The following is a 20,866-nucleotide window of genomic DNA, read 5'->3' on the forward strand; positions in this document are numbered from 1 at the left end:
AATTCAATACTATTAACAGCAATTAATTAATCAATGTGATTAATCTGATTTTAAAAAATAATACTTAATACTACTTTTGTGGTGTATTTGATCCCAGGATTGTCTGTGGTAGCTGTGAGGTCTGCATGCTAACCACTCGACCGCCGTGCAGCCTTAATAATAATTATTATTAGTAGTAGTAGTAGTATGATTGAAAGTCAGTAGTAGTTTTGCTAAAAAATGATGCATTTTATGTATAGTTTATTCATATACTGGTCACAGTGTCATAACAGACGACATAATGTAAACAGTAAGTAGGAGGAAAAAATACAAACATATTTGTACGCTGCTGTTGTAAGTTGCAAATATACATAAAACAAAATAAAATATACTTCTCTTAATTGTGCATGTTTTTACATGTACTGTAATATACATCTAATTATTATTCATAGAGGAAGATGCTATGAAAAAAGAAAATACTGTATAAGTACGGCAATAAATGACAGTATGTACACTGTCTTCCGGAGTCAAGTCAAATCTAGTCAAATTAAACCTGTTTTTCCTTCCGTGTCAGTGTGCGGTAGAAATAGGCAGAGTCTTCCTCCTCCTCCGAAATAGTTGGCTCAGATTTCGCCGGGTGGAGCTTTTGTCAGAAGGATCCACGGTTTGGCTGTGAAACAACAGCAGCAAAAAAAAACAACACATTGACTACAGCAAAGATGAGCAACAGGAAGCAGCGAGCAGGATGGCCGGCTGCCATGTTGGAGAAGTAGAGCGCCATATGGCGTTAACACCACACACTGCCCACTCAGAGCCTGATATCAACACTATGACTGTATGGTATAGCTCACCTGTTTTTGTCTTTCAGGGCGAAATTTCTTTTTAGGCTGCCAACGTTTGTCTTCCAGTTCTTCATGGTGCTTTTATGCGTTTCCTCCTGTTTTTATATATATATAGACACAATAAAATAATACTATAAATAGTATAAATATATACAATATTTGATTTATACCTGTTTTTTATTGTCCTCTTCCTGGTCCAATAGGTCAAGTTGCTGCCCCCTGGTGGCGAAATTTAACTTTCCTGTTTACAAAACAAACAATATTGTCAAACACAATAGTATTTCTCTGATAAAATCTGTCCCTCAAATTTAAAAACTCACGTAGATGACGTGATGATAGAGTGGTGTCTGATGCCGATCTCTGCCGAAAAAGTCCATAAGGATATTCCTTGAATTGCTTGTCATCACTGAAAAGCTGCTTCTGGTCCTCATAGTGAAAAGAAACAGCCACATGTAATTATTTATTGTCAGTGAAAGCCTCAAGAGAAAACTGGATGGCACGGTTCTTAGAAACGCCCAAAAGCAGCTTAACAAGTGTGTGAAATACAGTAACTGTCTATGTACCTGGCTGGAAGGCATCTCGTCCTGGTCTTCCGGCAGGACCTCCATGCCCATCTGGTGGTTTTGACTGTAGAGCAGATTTTTGGCAATGTCCTCCAACATTTGGCACACATGGTCTAAGTAGATGAACCCAGGACTCAGGCCTACGGACTTTGCCTCACTTAGACCCTGAATGCATCACAAGCATAGTATGTTAGACAGAAAAACATACATGTCAGAATTTTTGGAGGTATTTTGTGAGGAGTAAAAACATATCACACATCAATGATTATAGTTTTCACTTTAACAAGTAGCATCAAATTCAGCATGCTAACCTGATAAAAAAACTAAGTCACTAAATGTGGAAACAGAGAACAATAAGATAAATAACAGCAGAGAAATACGCTAAAGAAGCTCAAGCGAATGTACACCATTTCTTAAAATAATTGCTTCGTGAGCTGAAAAGTTAATAGTTAGTATGAAGTGCTAACACAACATGAGAAAAGCTAGTCATATTTTTCTTGGTCATATTTGAATAAAGTTATTATAAATAAAAATTGCAAATGCAACATGCTAACCTGATCAAACGAAGTCGCTAAAAGTGGAAATTACAAATGTAAACAAGCAAATAAAGAAGCTCAACCTAATGTATGTAGACGCTAAACACAACAAAATGTGTCTGCAATGTAACACCATTTCTTAAAATAATTGCTTAGTGTAGTGAAAGGTTTGTATACAGACGCCACATGAGGGTGTATAGTTAGCATGAAATGCTAACACAACATCAGAAGAGAAAGAAATTGGTGAGCGTGTCATATTTTTCTTAAGGTCTTTGAAGAAACCCATTCTAAATAAAAATTTGCAAATGAGACATATTTAGAGTAAAGTGGAAACTTTACAAAATGTAAACAACAGAGAAATAAGATTAAGAAGCTAAAGCCAATGTATGTAGACCCTAAACACAAAACAAAATGTGGTAATCGATAAAATTTGCAAATGCAACATAATTAGCATGCTAACCTGATCGAACTAAGACGCTAAAAGTGGAAACTCTAGAAATTTAACAACAGAGAAATAAGATGAAGAACCTCAAGCTAATGTATATAAACACTAAACACTAACACCATTTCTTAAAATAACTGCTTAGTATGCTGAAAAGTTTGTACACACATGCCGCTCAAGTGTGTATAGTTGATGAGAAGAGAAAGAAAATCATGACGATGTCATATTTTTCTTTAGGTTGTGTTTGAAGAAACCCATTATAAGTACAATTTGCAAATGCAACATATTTAGCATGCTAACCTGATCAAACTACGGTGTGCCGCTAAACGTAAACAACAAAGACAGATGCTGAACAAGCTAACGTTGATGCATGGAGATAGTAAAGACACACAAAACCTGTCTGCAATGTAACAGCATTTCTTAAAATAAACATTCCATGATAGCTTTAGTGTGCTGAAACGTTTGTATAAACATTGCACGTGAGTGTGTACTGTTGGCAAAAAGTGAGAGAAACACAAACCATATAGAGGTCATATTTTTCTTGAGGTCTTGTTTGAAGTCTGGAAACGTATGAACACATTAACAGCTAAAGCTCTATCGAAATATAAACAACAAAGACAGAATTTAAACAAGCTAATGGTAATGCATAAATCACACTAAAGTATCTGTATGAAATCCTTGTCTGCTTTGATTAAAAATGTCCATTGTACATGCATTAGCGGGCCGAGTGGTTACCCAAACTATTTCCCAAGCCTTGGAGGAGGTACGTATATGACTGTGAAGAAAAAAACAACTTCAACCTGTTTAGCCTGATTTATTTTTTACCTTTGTCTAATTATACCTGTATCAATTATGTTCAATTGTTGTGCTGCTGTCTGAAGGTAGTAGTTAACAGCATGGTAAGAAATTTTTGTTTATATTTTTAGATGGGCTTTCTGATAATTTATTAGTCTTATAAAATTATTAAATTGGATTAGCTGTCATACCAGGAGATTGATTGCAGAGGACCGACAGTTGTTGATTGTAGGCCTCTATGCAAAAATGTAGATCGTTCTTTGAAAATCATCTGATTAATTTTAATTGTTTGTGAAATGGATAAAAATGTTTGTGAAATGGAAAATATTGTATGTGAAATGGAAAAAATTGTATGTAAAATGGAAAAAGTGAAATGGAAAAAATTGTATGTAAAATGGAAAAAATTGTATGTTTTTTTTATGTGAAATAGAAAAAAATTGTATGTGAAATGCATGAAAATGTGTTTTACTTTGGAAAACAAAGACATTTCAAAGTGATGCCAAACTGTGTATATTTAACACACGCATAATTTTATGCTTGTAATTTTCCTTGAATTATTTGTCTCATTTTATCTGTAAAAGTGTTATACTATCAGCTGTATGTTCTCAAGTCCCTTTTCTCTGAGCAATTTAAATACCAGACCACATCAAACTATGTCATTTAATTTTACAGTTTTGTTGTTGTTGTTTTTTTCCTAAATAAGACATCCACACTTGCAAGTCATGTTGCTAGGTTGTATGTTAAAAGTTGAAATACTTGGAGCAACTGGTGGGCCGGATTAAAACACTTGGTGAGCCACATGTGGCCCCCGGGCTGTAGTTTGCCCACTCCTGAGTTAGCGTAAGTAAGCGTAAGCGATTTTAGTTTGCAGGATGACTTAATGGACGGGTGGCAAGAACATAAATCATACATATATATATTTTGCTTTATGGATGGATAGGATGGATGGATGGAAATTCCTGCAAGAAAAGTCCGGTGCTTCAGCGGTGGTCTCGCAGAACAATTACTGACACCTAGTGACCAATGTAGAATACGACATCTAAAATTTGGTGGTCATCATGACTTATATTGTATTTGTATTTTTGGGTCATTTAGCTATTTTTGCTAGAAAATGCTTAATTTTGGGGGGAAAATGCATATAATTTGCTTAAATATGCATATTATCTGACTAGTAACGGGCCGTAGTCAACCACGAAACAGCGATTATTCATGAAATTAATTAGATTAATTACTATTTCTAAGGTCGGAGCCTATTGACTGTATATATATTTAATACTGTAGGAACCTGAGAAAAGGTCTGCACTGACTTAAAGACAGCATTTCTTATGATGACATCAGAAGTGAACTGGATGCTAGCAGCTTCATAATAAAGCTCAAACTCATCGTCATCCACCGCCTCATTCTTGTCAGAGCGCACACCGCTGATTGCAGAAACTATGTTCTCCACAACTGTTTTTGTCGACAGCTCAACCTTGGTGGAGATCTAGTACTTCCATTTCTCAATCTAGTCTAAGACCATTGCTTTGTTCTGCTGCAGCCATGTGGGCGGACTGGTTTATGACAGATTGGTGTCAGCTTGCCAGCATGAAAGCAATTCCGTGTGATTGATGGCATGTGAGAGGACTTGCAACAGTAAGTACAAGGCAGCAAGGGGGGGCGGGGGGCGATGAGTACAGGCCTTGACGTTTCCCTTTTAGTTTTACAAAGTGGGCAAGACTCAACCTGTTTGTATGAGACATATGCAATGTGTCTTACCTGCTTCTTGTCACCGCTTAAAGGCAAAGTCCGGTTTCTCATCTGGGATATCTGCCATGCTGATACTGATGCTGGGGTCGTTCGTAAGCCAAAACTCTCGGACCTCACCGCGGAGTGTCTGTGGCGTTTTAGTAGTTGGTCAGCTGCAAGGTTTTCGCTCTGTCGCCTGGATTCGGACCTCTGAAGGGCTCGCTCAAGTCTTGGGTTAAAGACTGAGGATCCAAAGGCTCCGTTTGAACTCAATGGTAGGAAGGAAACAGGAGGTGGAGAGGAAGATGGCAGTGAAGCAGATCCAAATGATGAAGGTGCTGTGTAGCTGTCAGTTGATTCCAACAAGTCCATCTCAGACAGAGTGTGACATGACGTGCCGGTGCTTGCCGTCTCCACTCCGGAGTCCACAGATTCGGCTCGTACAGCTTTCTCCAAAAAAGAAGATGACGCTGACAAATGTGTGGGTAAGTCACCAGGAGTATCCTCCACATATTCTTGCTCATGGCTGGGTCTTTGTTCAGCCACCCAAACCTCCATCAGGTTACCAAAACTCCTGTAAACATTCATCGTCGACGTCTAACTTCATCAAGATCAACTTTTGAGCTGCTCAAGTAGAATTCAAAATATGCACCTTCAGACCCGCCTCCTCACCTTCTTCACCACGCCTTCTGTCTGTCCTACCTGAGCTCAGAGCTGTAGGCTGACGCTCGCACCTTCTTGTCAGAAGACAATGACTCAGCTGCACACGTATGATTCATCATGTTCCCTTCTGGATTCACACAGACCTGGGAAGAAAGAAACTTGAAGAAAGTAGTGACTGGAAAAGGCACGATCGTGATAATAGCAACTTTGGTTAAAGTGCATTGAAATATATTTATTTAATGTAAATATAACAATTTTATTTAATGTATATTTAATAATAATAACACATTTTATTTGTATAGCGCTTTTCAGGGCGGCACGGCGGTCTAGTGGTTAGCGCGCAGACCTCACAGCTAGGAGACCAGGGTTCAATTCCACCCCTGCGACTCCAAATTGTCCATAGGTATGAATGTGAGTGTGAATGGTTGTTTGTCTATATGTGCCCTGTGATTGGCTGGCCACCAGTCCAGGGTGTACCCCGCCTCTCGCCCAAAGACAGCTGGGATAGGCTCCAGCACGGCCGCGACCCTCGTGAGGAAAAGCGGTAGAAAATGAATGAATGAATGAGCGCTTTTCAGTACTCAAAGACGCTTTACAGTGGAGAAAAAAAATAAAATAAAAATAGAGTTGAGTAAAAACAAAGTAAACAATGCATTAAAATACAATATCCATACATTAATTCAGAGCTAAAACAGGGCTAAAAGCCGGGCGGGGCACAGCAATCAGGTATAAAAAGTTAGACATTAAAAACGGATTTAAACAGGTGGGTTTTGAGTTGTTTTTTGAAGGTGGGAAGGTCGGGGCAAGAACAGAGTGAATGGGGCAAAGAGTTCCAATATATATATATGTATATATATATATATGTATATATATATATATGTATATATATATATATATATGTATATATATATGCATATATATATTTTTTTTATTATATATGTATATATATATATATATATATATATAATAAAAATCATCGGCACGGTGGTCTAGGGGTTAGCGCGCAGACCTCACAGCTAGGAGGCCAGGGTTCAATCCCACCCTCGGGCATCTCTGTGTGGAGTTTGCATGTTCTCCCCGTGCATGCGTGGGTTTTCTCCGGGTACTCCGGTTTCCTCCCACATTCCAAAAACATGCTAGGTTAATTGGCCACTCCAAATTGTCCATAGGTATGAATGTGAGTGTGAATGGTTGTTTGTCTATATGTGCCCTGTGATTGGCTGGCGACCAGTCCGGGGTGTACCCCGCCTTACGCCCGAAGATGGGATGGGCTCCAGCACCTCGTGAGGAAAAGCGGTAGAAAATGAATGAAAAATCATTATCCTGCATCCATAGTAAGCCATTTTAACCAATCAGAGACCTGAAGAAAGTCATTCCCGGAAAAGGCAAAATCATCACAACAAAAGTTAGACATGGTTTATTGTTATTGTTGTGGTCTCTTATATGACATTTTTGTTATATAAATGTGGTACATAAAAGCTTAGAGGCGAGATAACTGCCTTTTGGTCCAGCATGCATTTAAACATTTAATCTGCTTTTATTATTTTTATTTTTTAATGTGGATGGAGAGTATAACAGTACAGTACCGCAAATAGAACCTGACTCTAGGAGACTCACTGTATTTCACCAGCACAGTGAGTCACATGACATATGAGAGGGTAGGAATGTGTACACCTAACATTCCTATGTGCTGATAAGATCTGAGCTCCGAGGAGATCTGAGGACGGTGACACACATACAGGTCCCTAAAAGCTAACGTCCTTTGCTTCTGTTGCTTTATTCTTTTCTATAAAACAAGGATACACAGTACTGTGCCTGTAAATACCTCATGTTATTTGCAACACCACCACGAGAGGTCGCTGGTAGACATTAATGCATTTATCTCATGTATCATAATAAACAGGAATATGAGCAGAATATGTTCAGGTTGTTTAAAATAAATTAGCTAATTACTACTGATTAAAACACTAATACTAATGATTGTAAACATCACTTTTGGGAATCTGAGCATTTGTTTGCAAGTGATTGTCTGTAGCAACCAAGCAGTCAATACCAGAGCAACAATAGTAAACAGTGATGGTGCACCACTATGGAGGCAAGCAGCCCAGAACGTAGCAAAGTTCTGGTAAAGCGTGACCCAAATTACATACCAGGGTGAGTAACTTCCATTGCCCAACATTTTGGTATACATTGAAACTATAAAAGTACTTCTTCATAGGCTAACTATCCGTTTTCAGCTACTCGGGGTATTGTCCACAGCTCAAGTTCCAAATTGGGAAGCCGTATGGGCAAATGACAGCCGAGCTGAGGAGTCCGGACCTGCACTCGGATTCCGGTAGTCCTCCTACGGGGTCTGCTTGGACCCTGAGAGCCATCCCTGAGAGACACTCCAGTCGGATAATACCTGGTTACACTGGTAGATATCACACTCTAATATATGTCACTTATCCCTACAGAAAATAATCAAAATAGAAATAATCTGTTCCAGGGTCAAACTGTGGACATCGTAAAACCTTGGCAAGGTTTGAAATCACAGTTACTTAACTGTCATACAACTGTAAAACAAAGTTAATGGTAGTTTTTGTCATTTATTTTCACAAGCAAGAATTTTTTTTTACAAGTGTAAAAAGAAGTTAACCACTGACTACCTGTGCACTCGTAGGGTAAGCCATTTTCAGAAAAGTCACATCATACAAATTTTGGGACACCACTGGGACAGAATTAGTGGGACACTCTTAACACTCCTTGTTGAAGATGCTACTTCTGTTGGTTAGCTAGTTTCACACACAAAAAACAACAACAAAAAAAAGAACACGTGCAAAGTTCATGATATGCATGCTGTTTGTGAATTTCATTTTTGTGACATGAGTACTTTTTCCACACTGTACTTCCTCCTGAATGCTTGCCATGTGAGGTGTACATTACCTTGAAGGCTGATTCAAGTGACGCTTTCACTTGTCTCGCCTGCAGGCTTTGTGCCAAAAAGGCAGAACTATGTTGCCTGCAGCTACTCGGAAACATGTCGGAGGGCATTTTCTGACTTTTACCAAGACAGATATGCAAATATGAAAAGGGAGTCAAAAGCGCTGCCGCTTCCTGTCACCTACAGCACCAGTCAGCAGTCAAAGGTATCATTAGTCACGTTGTTGTTATGCTACACCTAACTTCTAATAACTTTGTGTTGATCATATCACATTGATACAGTCTCAATCAAGTATTATCTGAATTTATACAGCTTTTGTAAGTGTACCTAATGACGTGCTTGAACGGTACCTCTTGCTAAATTATGAATGGCTGGAGTTCAGGTTCCCCTCAGTGTAATCCACCTCTCATAGATTTTTGATGCCTGTTTTTGCTCATTTTTTTTAGGTCCTAACTCCAATTTCTAACAAAACCGTGTCCTACAAGCCTGTAAAGCCCTTCATCCCCGTTGCAAAAGCCTACATGCTGGATGACGACCACCCCTACAAGTACTTTATGTCAGGTACAACATGAGTATAAGAATGCTGAACGTTTTTTTTTGATAGGGGACATTGGGGAAATTTTCATAGGTCAAGAAGGTATTGAAAAGTAATGCAATAATTTAGCGAGACAACACAAAGTGGGGTTGAAAAAAACGGACAGACTTTTGTGAGATCTTACAAATCTGTTAAGATTAAGGGCATTGTACCATTGGGTGTTTTTTGCTCGGCCTAAAATACAGATATATTAAAAACATGCTGGGAAAATGGGTTAAAAAAAAAAGGTCTCCACATTTGTTCTGTTAACTGGCTCAGACACCAGAGCCTGAATTTTGCAAGAGAATGCATAACTTTGGTTATCTAACATATATTTTGGTCACAGAACAGGATTATTGTGCAATCAAGCGAGTCAGACAGGCTGGTTTAGGTTTTAGGATTCTTGTCGGGTGGTTGGTTAGCGTGATGACTCAAACACTCCACATTTGATTCTGTGATTCAACTTTGAATGAACCCTGCTTACAATCAAACATGGTATTTTCTTTTTTTTTGCTGTATCTTCGGTAGAGTCTCAATGTTCAGTCATATATAACTGTATGTGTTAGCTACTGTACCTCACTTCATATTAATGAACCAGGAAGTGCCGTAATTTCTGCATTATGGTAGGGTACGTACTGGTATTTGAACCGTGCCCATTAAATTTGAATTTTTTTTTCATACATATATAAACATATAGGCTGTATTGGTCTATAAACTGAAGATGTCCACGGCGTAACACCGGATATTTACTACACAGAAAGATGCTACACAAAGATTTTTTAAATAAATGTTTTTTTTTCTAAATAGCACAGAACAGTCTGTGTAACATGACTAGTTAAAAGGTAGCTTACCAAAAAAGTCATTCATTGCCGTCTTCATCCTTCTCCTGGGAACTAAAACCAATAAAGTCGTCTTCTACGGTGTCAGAATTCCTTCATCACACACTTTTTTTTTCATTGTCTTTCTCTGTGTCACTTTTGTGTAAAGGCAAATTAGCCTTTTAGATTGTGCTGTTCTCTTCATCAAGCAGTAGTCCAGGTTTTTGACACACACTGTAAAGAAAGACACGCTATAAACCTTGCAATCGTACCTCCAAGGTCACTTGTTAGCTCCAATGATTTTTTTTCAACATCTTCCGCTGTCTAAGTGGTCCAAACAGAAGACGGAGTAATTCTATACGTGATCAAACTTACTTCAGATTTGTCAGCTTAGCTTCATGATTCAAAATTAGATAAAGTTGTGGCATAAAAAATGGAAATTATGTCAGAACCACAAGATAACAGACAAAAACAAACATAATTTTCCCATTTTTGTTGTGCTAATGAACCATCATCGAACCTTACCCAGAATGCCAAGAATGGTTTTACCTCAATGAACCAGGAAGTAGCCTGCTAGCTTACTAAGAGTCAGAGGTACATACAGTATAAACATTAATATTGACTGTGTTTGTAAAGGATTTACAGGCCACGTGCCCAAATCCCGTTTCCTAATTGGGAAAGGCTACCCCGTCGCTACAAACGAGGCGCTCATCCAGTTTGGGAGGCAGCTACCATCCATCCGGACAATCGATGCATCACATAAGAGGGGCGTGGTGCCGTCATTCACGGGACATATACCAGGTATGTGGTACACTGACACTACATCATTTCTATTATAAACATTATTAAAGCACTGTTTGCTAACTTTCTCACACAGGATACAAATTCATGTACGGACACACTTTTGGTCGACTTTCCAGGAAGGCTCTGGAGAAGACCACCACCAAGAGAGCCCAAACAGCAACGTCATGAAGCTATATTACTTCTCTTTAAAACTGGGAAACTAGATAATAGAAGACTATGCTACTGTTTTATTGAAGGAATTACCTTAGAATAGGAACAATTCCACTTTTATTGCAGAAACAACACATTGCTGTTTGTACCAGAGGATTTGACACATGAATCTCTCTTCAATACGCTAACCTGTCGTGGTTTTTGGCATATCATGCAAAACCATGCAACAAATGACATGAATAAAAATGTTCTGCTATCAGGAACAGGCTATATGTAATTATGACTTATTTGGGTCTTGTTATGATTGGGTCACACTACTCGAACAACGTTATTTATGTTATGACAAATGAAAAAAGAGTTAAGTATATTCAACAACAATAACAGAAACTGAAGGTTGCTATGTGCAAACTGCTTTGGTTAGCATTAGCCCAATCCTTTCTACTATATCTCAGCATTATGGCTGACTCTTGAATTCAAATTTCAAACTGATTAACTGACTTACAATGACACCTCAAGAAGATAAATAAAATATAATTAGTGACCTGTATGCACAAGGAATGAAACAACAATAACAGTAAATGACACTGGAAAGTAACTAAAGCACTTTGGCTAGCATTAGAACCCTCCTTTCCTTTAGGTCTACATTGAGGATGAATGATTATAGATTTAGGGTTAGCAAACGCTCAAACTACAAAAAAAATGCTCACTAGTTCAATTGAATGACATAATGAATTATAAAGTGATATAAAATTGAATTAATGACTTGTTGTTAAAGTGCTTTTGTTAGCATTAGCATAGTTACATTATCATTTCAATGTAGTTTTAGCTTCCACTCAAATTCAGACGTTTTTAATTTAAATTTATACAAAATAAATAATTAAAATAAATTAATTTAAAGCAACATCTGAATAATAGAATGCAACTATTTACCTGTAACTATGAGGAACAAATCCGATACGATCTGACAATGACAGCGAAGTGACACTGAAATGTAGCTAAAGCGCTTAAGTTAGCATTAGCGTAATGCTCTTAATTTAGTTGCTGTTTTATTTAAATTTTTTTTATTTGAATTGGTTATGTGTTACTTTCAAATTCACACTAAAGTGATCACTCGTTTACCACAGTTAATTGGTTCTAGACCTGACCGTGGAAAGTGAATTTCCACAAAGTAGGATTACTTATTTATTAATAGAATATTTTTGTAGTTAGGGCATAAAAAACCTGTTTACAACCTTCTATATATGTATTTTTTTTTACATTATTAGACATTCACAGGAAAGCATTGGGGAAGTTACACAGAGTACTTCCTGCAGTGGCTATTATCTCATCATTGACACCTAGTGACCAGTAAGAATACTACATATCAAATACTTACTTGAATGCATCTTCTGAATGCCTTATATTTGTAGTTTTAGTTCATTTAGCCATTTTTATGCTCGGAAAATGCTCGATTTAGGACAGAAATATGTAAAATTAGCTTAAATATGCTAATGTTTGCCATTATTATGGCTACCTCTCAAACAAAAACAAATAGGTTTAGTAGTTTGATTTTAAGCATTCATTCTATATTGTTCATTGAGAAGAATATTAGCCTTTGAATTCCTCACCTGAGTGTTTGAATGCTAACATAAACATTTGTGAATCACCAGTTTTGACCTTTCGAAGCACATAAATTTGATGGTAAACTTGTTTTAAATAGCTGCCTCAAGCCCAGAGGGTTAAATACAGGAATGCTTGGTGAGTTGGTGCCAAAGCTGCGACTCTTGTTGTTTCTGTGATCAGTGCAGCAGAATGACTGTATCATGCATTAACTAAGTTGAGATTATTTTTTTAAAATAAAGTCTTGTGTCTTCATTGACCTGATGGACTGAGCCAAGCGTCCAGATAAAGCCACTGTGATGGCCGATGGCACCTAGACAGATAAAAAATAAAAAAATGAAAAATTAGAAATTAAATAAAAAATAAAAGCACAAAAAAATAGGTATTAAGAAGGCACATAGACTTGCAGAAAATATACTCGGTAAATAATGGTTCTTACCCTTTGAGTTGAGGTGCAGTGTGACTCTCTGTACTTGTTTGAAGCCTGGTGGAAGCTGCTCCGAAAAGTTTGGCCCAGCGCAGGCCGGAACTAGAAGCCGTTCCATTTTCTTTCCTACAAACTGGAGACCTGCCATCTCCACCATTATGATGACAGTCCCTCGGGTCCTCGGTTCGCCACTCAGGAACAGGCGCTAACACCATCTGACTCCTGTTGACCTGCATTACCGTTGGCCTCCTGCTAACAGACAGCGCTGGGAAGACCGGAATAGGAGAAACACACTCCTGTGGTCTGTGATGTAACAACCTGGGTTCCAGGAGCAAGTCCAGTTCAAAGGGTAAAACGGAAAGAGGCTGCAGAAGAAGCATAAGCTCCTGAAACATCGGCTGACAGCAACCCAGCGACATGGACAGGAAGCCCCAGCAGTGGTAGTATGCCGTTATCACATCTGTACACACACCATAAAATATTTCTTTACAATCTGTTCCAGCAGGTAATTGCACAAACTGATTGCACAATTTTTTTCGTCTTTGTGTGCACTCACGTTTTAGACCGTGCAGGTGACTGAGCCAGAACTCCAATGCTCTCAAGCTGAAAGAGAGTTGAGGAACCTCATAAGACATTAGCCTTCTTAACATAAATGCGACGAGCAAAGACCTACTTCAGCAATCCCATGAGGAAGGCCCTCAGCTTCATGCTATTGCTGCTCAGTTGCGGAAACCGCATGATTTTACACACCAAACCATGGAGAACCTTCATGGATGGACCTGTTGGACCCATGCAAACAAAGCACAGCCAATCAAACATTTCTTTTTAAACCATTAACACCAACTGGTACATGAGTATATCAGTACCATACCAGTCTTGATGGAGACTTCTACGACACTCCAGGATGTGGTACGCCGCTGACCAACGATGACATCCAGTTTATGATCTCTGAGGCCGTCCTCTAGAACATTTTGGAGAGCTGGACACAGGCGATCCAAGACCAGGCTGGCGATCATAGGACTTAGAGAGCTGGTACCTAAACGCATCTAGAGGACAGAAAAATAATAATAATATCAACAATAATACATTTTATTTGTATAGCACTTTTCAAAATACTCAAAGACACTTTACATAAGAATGGAGTTGAATAAAAGCAAGTAAACAGAGTAAAAGATACATAAAAATACAACATTAATTCGTTAATACACAGTTAAAACATGAGTAAAAGCGGGGCAGGGCACAAAAATGCCACTTATCCGATTTTGGGTCATGGGGGCAGCAGCCTAAGCAGGGAAGCCCAGACTTCCCAACGTGTCCTGGGTCATCCCTGAGGTCTCCTACCGGTCAGACGTGCCCTGAACACCTCCCCAGGGAGGTATCCTGACCAGATGCTTTATGAATATTTTTTTCATGCATAATGTCTGCTGAATATCAACCATTTTCACGGAGCGTGTGCGTATATGTTAATGCGGGAACCTTGCATAAACCACGCATTCTGATTCTATAATCGTCTGCCTTATGAAATAGTCGAATTAAGTGTGTTTCCACTATGAAAAATACATACCTTTTCTACAGGGTCTCTGCTGCTTCCAAAATGAGCTATGATTAGATCAACTGCCGTGCTCACAGACCTCAGCAAACCTGCACAGAAAGATTAAGATAATTATTTATCAGCATGTTGGCTATATTTAATATTCATTCATTTATTCATTTTCTACCGCTTTTCCTCACAAGGGTCACTGGGGGGTGCTGGAGCCTATCCCAGCTGTCTTTGGGCGAGAGGCGTGGTACACCCTGGACTGGTCGCCAGCCAATCACAGGGCACATATAGACAAACAACCATTCACACTCACATTCATACCTATGGACAATTTGGAGTCGCTAATTAACCTAGCCTGTTGTTTGGAATGTTTGAGGAAACCGGAATACCCGGAGAAAACCCACGCATGCACGGGGAGAACAGGCAAACTCCACACAGAGATGGTAGAGGGTGGAATTGAACCCTGGTCTCCTAGCTGTGAGGTCCGCGAGCTAACCGTGCAGCCCTATATTTAATATTGTAATGCAGAATTTGTGTTGCTACATGACAGTATGTGAGTGACATTACAGGCTATTTTTGCATGTATTTAAGGCACAGTGAAGAGTTAATACATCTCCTCACCAACTGGGTCAGGAGAAGTGAGAATGCTGCCTTTCTCTCCGCGTGTGACACTGACTAGTCTGCAAATGTCATAGTGAATTCTTTATGCATGATGACATTGCCTGCGGCTCCGCAGATGCAGCAAAACGTCTCCTTTACCGACGCAAAATTCAACTCTCCGTCATTAAAGAATTGGCTAAAATGCTTCTGCAGCTTATTAATGATTAGTGCTGTTTGGACGGCATCATTCCTGTGCGCTTGCGGCTCGCATAGGCTAGCAAGACAGAGGGTCTCAGCCAATCCCGTGAAGGGAGAGTTAAAAATAGGCCATGTTTGAGAGGAAGCCCCTTAAGGGCATTGGAGGCGCTGCTGAAGCAAAGTGCCTTGTACCCTTGTGCTCAAGAGAAAAGCCCGGAAATGTCCACTTTTTCACTAATATAGCCTCACCTCTTCTTTGGAGATGACTGATGGACAAGGACTCATAAGATGTGTCAGGTGAAAAGCAGGCATCTGTCTGGAGCAGAGGTTGGCTTTCGCTGATCCCTTCAGAGGTTTGATGAGGATGCAGACCAGATACAGTGAAGGACAGCAGGGAACCCAAAGAGTTCAGAGGAACTGCTGTGGAGAAAGCAGTCGTTAAACTGAAGACGGCGTCCTCTTGAGGCTGAGATGTCTGAGAATTAGGGTTTGCTTGACTGTTTTGGGGTGTCAAATGTGATAATGCGGACTCAAAGAGACTCTCAGTTTGGGGCTGAGCATCCTTAGGGGTTGTTAGGCTAATAAGGTCCTGGTAGGTAGGGATTCGAACAAATTTGGCACCTGGTATCAACTTTTTACCAGTTTTTCCTGAGCTTGTTGGAGTTGTTTTATCTTGACCTGGATTGATTTCAGATTTCCTCGGACTATGGCTTGCCTGAGACCACATATGTCCTGGTTTGGGGGCATCTGATGAGCCGGGCGTGCAGGTGGAGCAGGTATCAGAGCTGGAGCAAGCCTCCAGGAAGATGGAGCTATCTGCTAATGATGATGCCTTCACGATGGAAAAGGATTTGAATCCTGCACAAGAGTTCTTTTTGTCATTCTTCTGCTTCATGTATCGCTCCACGAGACAGCCCAGCTGCTGGGTCTGGGCCTGAGGTCTATCTCTGGGGTCGAGTACTATAGGCTGAATGGGTAGGGACGTTGGCCTTTGTGGTTTATGGGAGTGCATTGAAGTTGTTCCTGCAAAAATAGGAAGACAATAACAACAATTATTATTATCATCTGCCATTGCCTTTGCTTGTCAAAATCTAATCTTACCCTTTTCAGTAGCCTTAACATGGTCCTTTAGGATGGGTCCCTGAGTGGGTGCAGCACTAGCATCTTGGCATGTAGAATTATGGTTGAAGCACAACAAACACGATATTTGGGGGTGAGCCTGGATGAAGTAGAGGAAACCTGGTCATTTTTCTAGTGAGATAGAAAATGTACAACTACTCGGTTCTGGTGTGATGGTTTGTCTGATTTGAAGAAAACCCGAGTTCAATCCCACCCTCTGCCATCTCTGTGTGGAGTTTGATTGTTCTCCCCGTGCATGCGTGGGTTTTGTCCGGGTACTCCGGTTTCCTCCCACATTCCAAAAACACAATACAATACAATACAATGCTATTTCTATGTTTTAATTTGTATTTGTATTCAAATGTATTTAAATTACATTTTGTGCGAGAGGCACAAAGAGGTGATGATGCAACTCCACAATAGATAGATCACAATAGTTTGATGCATGCTAGGTTAATTGGCGACTCCAAATTGTCCATAGGTATGAATGTGAGTGTGAATGGTTGTTTGTCTATATGTGCCCTGTGATTGGCTGGCAACCAGTCCAGGGTACAGCTGGGATAGGCTCCAGCAGCCCCGCGACCCTCGTGAGAATAAGCGGTTGAAAATGAATAAATTTAACATCATAATCTGTAATATAAGACCGAGTTTCAGCCCAATCTGATCCAGATTTTGCAGCCGTTTAAATACCATAAATGCTCTAATTAACTCCTCTATTCAATTGACGGCCGAGTCTCCTTTAGTCGCTGGTTGCTTGGTCTAAAAAAAGCCACCATAGACTCAAAATTTTTTTTTACAGTTGTGGCTGTAAGCAACCTCTACTTTGTGATGTGCTCTAAATCATCATACAAATGTCCACTTAGTACCTCTTTGTCCTCACAATGTTGTCCTCTTGCATTAAGACCGTTTTGGCTTGGGCTCTCAGCCTCAAGGCAGCCGGCGACATTGGACCAGGAAGCGACAGGAGACTGGGATGATAGGTCACAAGTCACCAGCTTGTAGTACTTCTGATTGGTCCCCATCGCCAGGGTGTCTTGGCTTTGGAAGCAGGCAGCCAGGTCGGACATTTCCAGAGAGGAGAGACCGGGAGGGTGATTGCGATTGGACTCCAGACCCTGAGGTGACCAGGGACAGTCTTCTCTCAATGGACTGTGGGTGCTTTGTTGGAGAACATCACTTGGATAAACAGGCTGGAGGTTGAGGACTACAGATCCATCTGATGATGGAGAAGGCTCGGACGCCGGGTTGTTGCTTCTGTTGTACATAGCGCAGAAGTTGACTAAGATGCCGTCAGAACTGCCACCGGAGGAGTCGCTGGTACACTCAGTTTGAATATTTGGGAAAAGCTCTGAGGAACATTGGCTATTTTGCAGCAAGTCGTCATGGTCTGGGTTCCTGTGTGGGGATCGGACTCTGACTCTCCCGAGCCAGTTGGAAGTCCCATGCAACACAAAAGACGAGTCCTCGTGATACTTGTGAAGGTTATCTCCGTCGCTGTCGTCATCATCTTCATCCACATCTGTATTAGGAAGGAAGGAGTTGTGTGAGCGCTGACCACCTCTAGCTCCACCCTCTTCCTTCTTGAAAGTCACTTCTTCCGGTGATGAAGCTGAGTCGCTGGTGCCCTCCTCATCCTCGTCCTCCGTCCGGTCCTCATTGACACTGCTAAAGGTGCCGGAAAAATGTCTTCGACTATTAGTGATGGGGTGCTCCTGATGCAGTGTACTCTGCTCTGGGAGCGATGCCGCACGGGTCAGACCCGACAAGCCGGGTCTCTTGGTTGACCCACAGAGGGCCTGGACAGGGAGCTGCCAGGCGGGGAGAGGAAGCAACGGGAAGTGGCATGCAATCAGGGTGTCCCCCGAGAGACTGGATGCTCCAATCATGCTGATGGAGGACGAGGGATGATGTCCACTGCACTCATAGTGCTAAAAATGAAAGCACATAATGGCATACCTGTGGGCAAAATATGGGTAAATATAATAACATAAATATGCAATATAATATAAAATATATAATGTGAAAATGGGCAGCACGGCGGTCGAGTGGTTAGCGCGCAGACCTCACAGCTAGAAGACCAGGGTTCAATTCCACCCTCGACCATCTCTGTGTGGAGTTTGCATGTTCTCCCCGCGTCCATAAGTATGAATGTGAGTGTGAATGGTTGTTTGTCTATATGTGCCCTGTGATTGGCTGGCCACCAGTCCAGGGTGTACCCCACCTCTCGCCCAAAGACAGCTGGGATAGGCTCCAGCACCCCCGCGACCCTCAAGAGGAAAAAGCAGTAGAAAATAAATTAATGAATGAATTATATATATATAATATATTATATATATATATATATATATATATATATATATATATATATATATATATATATATATATATATATATATATATATATATATATATATATATATATATATATATATATAATAAATATATATAAAAATATTATAATTACATATATAATATAAAAATAATAATAATATATTATATAATTTATATGTAATATATAATATAAAAAAATATAATAAATATATTAGAGACAATTTTTTAATTTGTAAATTTCAAACTAAATAAAAAATCGTCTCTCATATAAATCTGCCTAATAATAAAGCAAATATAAAATTAAATACATATGCAAGTTATAAATAAATAACTTGCATAAATCAATTTTAATAAACAATATCAGAGCAGTATTCCCCAGGAGGCGGGGTACACCCTGAACTATTCACCAGCCAACCGCAGTAGTTTTGCATCACTTTAAGAATACATTTTCCATTGAACATTAAGCCTGCTATTACACACCCAACAATTCAGACAGGATAATTAATGGTTTCCTCCCTCAAAGCATCGCAATCTAAAGCCCAAATGTTATACCTCCAGTCCAAAACCCTCCATAGTGTGTCCGCCATCTATACCACTTCCTCCTCTTCTTAGCTTGGTGCAACCACTGCTTCTCTCCCGATTACTCAGCTGCTGTGTAACTAGGTCAGCTGCACTGCAGACAATCACTGGCGGCACTGCAATCCAAACGCATTCAGACATTCATAAATTAAAACCAACATCTATAGAACTGAATCACAATTGCCCCATAAGCGAATTAAAAAAAAAAAAGATTTTGAATAAAAACCCAGAGGCTGACACAACATGGGCTAAGTTCAGGTATACACGTTATTGCTCTGCATCAATTATAAAATACTTTCAAAGCCCCATCTGCTGGATCTACTGTGGAAGTGTTGACACTACTTCTAAAAAAACATGTTTACTCTAAACAGCTGCCAGTATAATCCTCTTTATCACAAGCCTTCCATAGCAGTACATAAACATAAATACATTATACCATCTTTCTAGAAACCTTGAGATCATAAAGTATATTTCACAGGGTTAATCTTTCAATGTTGCTGAACCGAAAGATAATCTGCTGATGGCAACACAAAAGACCCAGCAGATTTCATTATAGGGAGTTATGGGTAATGGACGCTTCATTAGGTACACACTATATAATGTTGATTAATTTAACAGTATTGTTGTTTTAAGGCATATACTGTCAGCTATGCCGCATTAGGGATGGTTGGGACATTAAAATGCTATGAAGACAAAAGTATTGGGACACAAATTGAGGCCTGAAAAAAAAATACCGTATTACCACAAAGTTGGAAACATAGAATTATAATAATTTTGCCCAAGAGCTGCTTGGGTAATGCTTTAAGAATGAGTTTGCAATTTTTTTTTCATTTTTGATATACAATATACAATGATGTAGGGTGAAGAAGGTCACATATATTGTCATTTCAATTGCAGAGGCAAAATATTTTAGCCACTATTTTTAAGGAGAAAAAAAAAGATTATTTGTGAGCACACACACAGGCAGCAGCCTACACATAAACAAACACAAGCTTCCATTAAAATTATGTAATTTAAATAATGACTTACATCAGCCTAAGTCACAAGACACATCCATCTTTTTCCATTAGGGTCACTTTCCTGTGTAAGCATCTCCAAAATGTCCCCCTTTGGTTCGGTCCAAATCCTTCCGAAATAAAAACAAAAGCAACAAAATCATGTATCTTACTGAGGCACACCAAACTAGATCGTATCAGTGATGATTAAAGAATGCTTACAATGAAATATCAAACGCTGCCGAGTAAAACCGAGCCGACATTAAGGTCCGGACCCCCCATGCCGAGGCTCCGGTGTTGTCAGCTGGGGGTGCGTGGCGTCACTAGCATGTTAACCAATGAGGACACATCCATGACACATTAAGCTAAACAAAAACATATATTTTTTAATGTATTTAAATACAAATTAGTTATTAGTAGAGATACATGCATTTGAATGTAGTATTATTATAAAAAAAGTGATTCCACATGAGAGAAATAAGCATAACGTGCATTTGCCTGCCCTCTAGTGGTGAGAAAGGGTATAATTTTAGTTTATTTCCCTAACTGTGGCCATACACACACACGCCACATTACATCCACTTGCATAATGTAATGCAATGGCATCATGAAACTTATCCTTCAGGTACAACCACAAGAATTCTTTGAAAAAATACCTTTACTA

General features: G+C 39.6%; 3 protein-coding genes across 9 annotated transcripts; 1 reads left to right on the plus strand and 2 right to left on the minus strand.

Annotated features, from left to right (window-relative positions):
• Window positions 1-223: 223 nt before the first annotated feature.
• On the minus strand, window positions 224-10,064 carry si:dkey-106l3.7 (uncharacterized). 3 transcript variants are annotated; one of them, XM_058064226.1, is made up of 8 exons: window positions 9,894-10,064; window positions 5,585-5,688; window positions 4,913-5,456; window positions 1,385-1,549; window positions 1,142-1,241; window positions 992-1,062; window positions 831-916; window positions 224-649 (listed from the first exon to the last, which is right to left on the minus strand). In XM_058064226.1, the coding sequence occupies exons 1-8, from the start codon at window positions 9,903-9,905 to the stop codon at window positions 550-552; spliced, it is 1,182 nt and encodes a 393-aa protein (XP_057920209.1). In that variant the 5' UTR covers window positions 9,906-10,064; the 3' UTR covers window positions 224-549. The 3 variants fall into 3 exon arrangements, with proteins under 3 accessions (XP_057920209.1, XP_057920208.1, XP_057920210.1); XM_058064225.1 differs by having other exon boundaries at window positions 1,142-1,247; XM_058064227.1 differs by lacking the exon at window positions 9,894-10,064 and having other exon boundaries at window positions 1,142-1,247; window positions 5,555-5,685.
• On the plus strand, window positions 4,823-11,191 carry cimip2b (ciliary microtubule inner protein 2B). Of its 2 annotated transcripts, none has more exons than XM_058064228.1 (8): window positions 4,823-5,157; window positions 5,260-5,367; window positions 7,568-7,699; window positions 7,783-7,961; window positions 8,516-8,673; window positions 8,915-9,029; window positions 10,497-10,661; window positions 10,738-11,191. In XM_058064228.1, exons 3-8 carry the CDS (start codon window positions 7,635-7,637, stop codon window positions 10,830-10,832), a joined length of 777 nt encoding a protein of 258 aa, XP_057920211.1. In that variant the 5' UTR covers window positions 4,823-5,157; window positions 5,260-5,367; window positions 7,568-7,634; the 3' UTR covers window positions 10,833-11,191. The 2 variants fall into 2 exon arrangements, with proteins under 2 accessions (XP_057920211.1, XP_057920213.1); XM_058064230.1 differs by having other exon boundaries at window positions 7,581-7,699.
• Window positions 9,953-20,564, minus strand: LOC131113108 (uncharacterized). Of its 4 annotated transcripts, XR_009121461.1 has the most exons (12): window positions 20,425-20,564; window positions 20,237-20,333; window positions 17,164-18,253; window positions 16,280-16,397; window positions 15,428-16,201; window positions 14,405-14,481; window positions 13,712-13,886; window positions 13,514-13,619; window positions 13,397-13,443; window positions 12,853-13,300; window positions 11,745-12,726; window positions 9,953-10,094 (listed from the first exon to the last, which is right to left on the minus strand). XR_009121461.1 is itself a non-coding variant. In XM_058064224.1 (11 exons), the coding sequence occupies exons 3-11, from the start codon at window positions 18,181-18,183 to the stop codon at window positions 12,666-12,668; spliced, it is 2,826 nt and encodes a 941-aa protein (XP_057920207.1). In that variant the 5' UTR covers window positions 18,184-18,225; window positions 20,237-20,333; window positions 20,425-20,564; the 3' UTR covers window positions 10,890-12,665. The 4 variants fall into 4 exon arrangements, 3 of the variants coding, with proteins under 3 accessions (XP_057920207.1, XP_057920205.1, XP_057920206.1); XM_058064224.1 differs by lacking the exon at window positions 9,953-10,094 and having other exon boundaries at window positions 10,890-12,726; window positions 17,164-18,225; XM_058064222.1 differs by lacking the exon at window positions 9,953-10,094 and having other exon boundaries at window positions 10,890-12,726.
• Between the last annotated feature and the right edge of the window lie 302 nt (window positions 20,565-20,866).

Source organism: Doryrhamphus excisus, chromosome 2 (genome assembly GCF_030265055.1).
Source record: "Doryrhamphus excisus isolate RoL2022-K1 chromosome 2, RoL_Dexc_1.0, whole genome shotgun sequence".
NCBI classification, from domain to species: domain Eukaryota; kingdom Metazoa; phylum Chordata; class Actinopteri; order Syngnathiformes; family Syngnathidae; genus Doryrhamphus; species Doryrhamphus excisus.

Excerpts from the sequence above, each read along its gene's own strand:
- LOC131113108 (XM_058064224.1), bottom strand. The coding sequence starts at position 18,183 with ATGATTGGAGCATCCAGTCTCTCGGGGGACACCCTGATTGCATGCCAC. Across the intron at positions 14,482-15,427 it reads CAGTCATCTCCAAAGAAGAG|GTTTGCTGAGGTCTGTGAGC; the intron begins GTGAGGCTATAT and ends CTTTCTGTGCAG. Across the intron at positions 13,887-14,404 it reads GCAGAGACCCTGTAGAAAAG|ATGCGTTTAGGTACCAGCTC; the intron begins GTATGTATTTTT and ends TCTGTCCTCTAG.
- si:dkey-106l3.7 (XM_058064225.1), bottom strand. Across the intron at positions 1,248-1,384 it reads ACGAGATGCCTTCCAGCCAG|GACCAGAAGCAGCTTTTCAG; the intron begins GTACATAGACAG and ends TTTCACTATGAG. Across the intron at positions 650-830 it reads GCCCTGAAAGACAAAAACAG|CCAAACCGTGGATCCTTCTG; the intron begins GTGAGCTATACC and ends GTTGTTTCACAG.
- cimip2b (XM_058064228.1), top strand. The coding sequence starts at position 7,635 with ATGGAGGCAAGCAGCCCAGAACGTAGCAAAGTTCTGGTAAAGCGTGAC. Across the intron at positions 7,700-7,782 it reads GACCCAAATTACATACCAGG|CTACTCGGGGTATTGTCCAC; the intron begins GTGAGTAACTTC and ends ATCCGTTTTCAG. Across the intron at positions 7,962-8,515 it reads GATAATACCTGGTTACACTG|GCTTTGTGCCAAAAAGGCAG; the intron begins GTAGATATCACA and ends TCTCGCCTGCAG.